The following is a 4,832-nucleotide window of genomic DNA, read 5'->3' on the forward strand; positions in this document are numbered from 1 at the left end:
TGTGGGTAAACGTCTGAAGGATACAAGCGAGCTGAAAAATATAATTATCCCCCAACAACTATTTTTTATCCCACAATCTCCGTTCCAAGGTCAGGACAGTGAATCAAATAACTGAAAAACGCAATAAAGGAAGAGGAGTAAACACCACTACTACATTAGTAAGCAAGATTCATTCATTACGAAACATGGAAAATTATCATCACTTTAACGTGGATAAAATGTGGATTATATAAACTCGGATAAGAAAGATAATGACAAAAAACCCTATTCGTAGAACACCAATTATAGATGCTCAAACCTAAAACTTAACTTAAATCTATAAAGGCAGAATCCAAAATATTAGTGGCTCAAGAAAATATTTTAACTATTTTTCGAGACAAGTTTTCGATTTAGGAATTAGCGAAACAGAAAAGCAAGCAAGAAGGCGAAACAGGAACAAAAACGGACACTTATGTATTACAAATGAAAGGCAAGCATTGAATAGGAAAAAAACAAGCCCAAGGTAAAATAAGTGACATTTAATTCAGTAAAGATAGGTACCAATTAGAGGGTGAAGGGCACCAGAATGTCGCATAACTCAAAGGATGAGGTGAATACTCAACACACTTTACCCCTGTTAGAATACTGCCAAATCAGGACTTAACTTAACCATAAAAGTTAAAGTAGCCTGAGACAATTCTACCTCCAAATAATGGATTATTCTTTGACTCGATTGTAAGGCAATCATACAGATAATTGAGAATCTCAGTCAAAGCTGCGCTAAGTGTGATATATTTCCACATCATTAAAATGAATACCAAATAAGGACGAAAAAATGCTGGCGAAGATAAAACACAAGACAAAGTGGTAGGCAGGGACCAAATATACTACATGGGTGACAAGCCCTCGAAAGAGTATTGCCGCCTAGAACCAGTTATCCAGATGCACACCAAACAGAAATATTATAACCAATCTAAGTAGCTTGACAGCCGAACAAATTAATTGCAATGTAACGAAATGGAAGCAAAAACACACACAATACGATTATCTGATACACAAACGCACCCGTGTTTCTTTTGGGAGCGCAACCAGTGTATTCATTTGATACATTCAAATCTATCAATTGGGCAAATAACAGCTTTAAGCAAACAAACAGTCAATATATAGAACAAAAAATATACTAAGAAAAATATTTAAAAAATAGGATTTACGATGTTTTGAGGGGGACAATAATAGTAAACAGGTCAAAAATGAAAATTTCAAATATTTCTTTGGGGTCACAACCGATAAAATGACATGGCACTACATTTAACAAATTTGTTTTGTCTAAATTATGGGTAAAAACCTTTTGTTCTTACCTCCGTTTCTTTCTTCCCGTGCGGGCATAAAGTAATCGCTATTTACAAGAATTTGGTTTGGCTCTAATTAAACAGGTCTGTTAAACAGACCTAATCATTTATCAATAAATGGAATGTTCCGATTAAATTTCAATGAACCTTCAGACATCTAGTTTTTCCCTTTTTGCCTATATATTATAACAATTCTCTGATCATCCCCTTGCTTCCAGGGCTAGCCATGGTTGCCATTTGGATGATTCTTAACCGGATTACTCCCTGTATTTCCTTTCTTATTCCAAGCGTAAAAATTTAATAACCTAAGGAACTCTAAGTGGTTATTGCTGCTCCCTTTGACAAATTTTTAATCACTAAGTACACACATTTTTGTGGATTTTTTTATTTAACAGAAAATTCGCACATTTGCATTTTTGCTGGGTTTAATGAATGCCGTTACTTGTACTAGTGTTCTTACTTGAAATGATGTTATTGCTCATAATTTTTCTGCTAACCTTGGAACGAAGAGGTGGCCGTTCCCAGTTTGTTGGAATGCCGAGCTGGATGCGTGCTATTCGTCATTCTTCACATCTCGCAATACGTTGTTTTTGTATGAAACCACCCCTGAAGGAGGACTTAAATGCAATTCTTTGCCGTCAAATTCGATCAGCTGGTCCAATATCTGTTGCAGAATATATGAAAATCGCCATGCACCATCCCGTTCATGTTTGTGAAGTCTTTTATTAAACGCCCATGAATTTTTTAGGGGTATTACACTAATTTTTCTGTTTTGGGGCCTGATGGTGATTTCATCACCTCACCCGAAATAAGTCAGATTTTTGGTGAGGTAAGGTGTATGAATGCACCTTATGGACTAGATCCTCGGGATTTGGATTGTTAATGAATGGATGAAGTATAGCAAAAACGCACCCTTTGATATTGTGGAGTTAGGTCCTGGTCGCGGAACTTTAATGGCTACTGTCATTAAAGTAAGATGCTGTTTGTGGGGGTCTTATTTAGTGTACAGGCGCTTTGCAAATTTCCCACTGGAAGTTCACTTTTCCGCCATCTGTATTTCGTTGAACGTAGCGACCGCTTACGCGAATTGCAAAAATCCGTCATATCTCCTATTCTCAAAACCTATTGTATCAAACCTGAACTTTCATGGCACTCCTCTCTAGATGAAATACCTGGAGGGTGTGTCACTTTTTATCTGGCAAATGAGTTTTTTGACGCACTACCCATCCATCGGTTCCAGGTTTGGTCCCGAATATGTGATTTGTATTATTAACAGCAAGTTGATAATGATTGGAGGGAAGTTTTTGTTAGTGTCATGGGTCCGTCGAATCCAGTTGAATCAGGTGATCAATTGGCATTTGTCACTTCACCTTCCAGCACAATTGCTGCTTCGACGTATCTACCTGTAATTATTTTATACTCTTAATGTAGGCTAGCTTCTAACATACTATCGTTCTCCTTCCCCTTGCAGCTTGCTGGCGATCTATCGGATAAAAATTGTGTTGAGATTTGCCCTGAAGCCGGGGCAATTCTTCAAAAAATCGCTTCTCGCATTGCAACCGATGGAGGCTCAGCATTAATCAGCGACTATGGCCACCTTGGAGAATGTGGAGATACGTTACGTGTATGTTGGTAGACAGAATTTACCTATGTTACCTTTCTGCTACCACACGACTCCTTATTTCCAGTTATCTTCAGGCGTTCAAAGACCACAAGCTCCATGACCCGCTCAAAGACCCCGGTCAGGCGGATATCACTGCGGACGTCGATTTTGCATTTCTGCGACGATCTGTTGAAGCTATAAAAGAACCGGGTGAGCCTGAACTAGTAATTTATTGTTTAATAGTCCTCTAATCTACCTCTGAAACACTTTTATTCTCTTGTTAGTCATTTTTCATGGGCCTGTGAGTCAGGCTTACTTCCTTGTACATATGGGCATTCTCTTACGACTCAAGGTCAGTATTCGTCTGCAGTTAGCTCCTTTTCAAATAAATTCGTAGGTCAAAATCGACTTTTTTATGATCTGGGTCCATTTTCTACTCGATCTACTTTGTCACCCGTCCACTTCTAGTTTTTGCTTTTTCTTCAAATAAATCCATCCGCTTTTACTATGAAATAGCTTTGTGATTAGTCAGATGTCAATCATTGCTTATATTCCCAGTAAGATTCAGTTTCCTGTATAAAATTACGATCCTTGTGTTAGTACTTTTTCTGAAGTGTGATTAAATAGTTTTTTCCCAGCGTTTATCTTCCTCTTTCTCTAATTCATGGTTAAGCGCTTCACTAATGCTAAATGTTAATTTGACCGGCGTTATCACTCAAGATGAACGTCATAATATCGTATATCCTTGTTACACCTTAATTCAATGGTTACCGATAATAAATAAATGCACTTTCCACCAAGCCATTTAAAAAGGGAAGTACTATGATGCAATTCTTGTACTAACAGTTAAGTCAACGCTCTGTTTAAGAAGAACTTTTCTTCCCACTACTACAATGCGTAATACCAGCACACTGCTTCATCGTAGGTACTTGTTGAAAGGACTACTAGTGAGGAGGACAAGAAGAGGTTGATTGCGGCAACAGAGATGCTTATCGGGTCGAATCAGATGGGCAAGCGCTTCAAATTCATGGCCCTCACCCCGGGGCGCAGCGAGAAGGAGAAAGAACACATCCCTGCTGGTTTTTATCCCACTTGGGATACTGATAAGGCTTAGAACGTGCCTCCCAATCTTTGTAAGCGGAATAGATTTGTAGGTAGTTTATTCTTGACTTCTATATTTCGGGTCCTAGTCTGTCAGTGGAGAGCTACAGCTGTAATCAACCAACACCTCACTCGCTTCACTTTAGTTCACGTCAGTTTCGTGAACCACAGGACCCATGATCATATTGTTCTTTGAAGTTTACTCCGCTCAAATGGCTAGTGTGGACAGCATCAAGTGGCAGCGGACACAAACTTCAAACTGCCCTTTCTTAAAACGAAAACTTGGATGCATACCAATTTGTGACCTTCGGGAACTATTTATTGTTTCCCATAATTTCACCTCTATCGCTTCTCTCATTTTTGACGGTGATAGATGCTTTTTATTAATAATTTAGCCGCATGAGTCGCCTGGGGCACTTGTACAAATTTAGATGGAACACATGAATAAATAATACCCTTTTCCTTGCACTCCCGTTGGCTGAATGTAGTCCTGAAAAACCACTGGACGGTAAGGCGAGACGGATGCTGTACACCTAACTCCGGCATTAATTTAAATAGAGCATGGCAAATGACCCACGGTGTGCGTTCACCGTAGAGCATTGACTTAAGCAGTACAAGTCTAGTCCGTGGACTACAGCCCACAAAAAGAACGTGCCTTGATTTGTTGAATTCCAGCAGGCGCCCTGAGGCTGTTGAAATCAGGCCCTTTCGCCTTGGAGGAAAATCAACATGACTTTTACGCTATACCATGACGGACATCTCATGAGGGGACGACGGTGCTTATTTGCATTGTAACCTAA

At 39.2% G+C, this 4,832-nt stretch overlaps 1 protein-coding gene across 1 annotated transcript; it reads left to right on the forward strand. All coding sequences in view use genetic code 11, as the record gives it.

Annotated features, from left to right (window-relative positions):
- Window positions 1–1,862: 1,862 nt before the first annotated feature.
- On the forward strand, window positions 1,863–4,045 carry EGR_00415 (hypothetical protein; the record flags this gene model as incomplete). The annotated part of the gene is made up of 8 exons (XM_024489664.1): window positions 1,863–2,036; window positions 2,077–2,157; window positions 2,189–2,299; window positions 2,338–2,568; window positions 2,800–2,952; window positions 3,027–3,141; window positions 3,216–3,283; window positions 3,857–4,045. 8 exons carry the CDS (start codon window positions 1,863–1,865, stop codon window positions 4,043–4,045), a joined length of 1,122 nt encoding a protein of 373 aa, XP_024355661.1.
- Window positions 4,046–4,832: the final 787 nt, after the last annotated feature.

This window comes from Echinococcus granulosus (assembly GCF_000524195.1).
Source record: "Echinococcus granulosus chromosome Unknown EG_S00002, whole genome shotgun sequence".
NCBI classification, from domain to species: Eukaryota; Metazoa; Platyhelminthes; class Cestoda; order Cyclophyllidea; family Taeniidae; genus Echinococcus; species Echinococcus granulosus.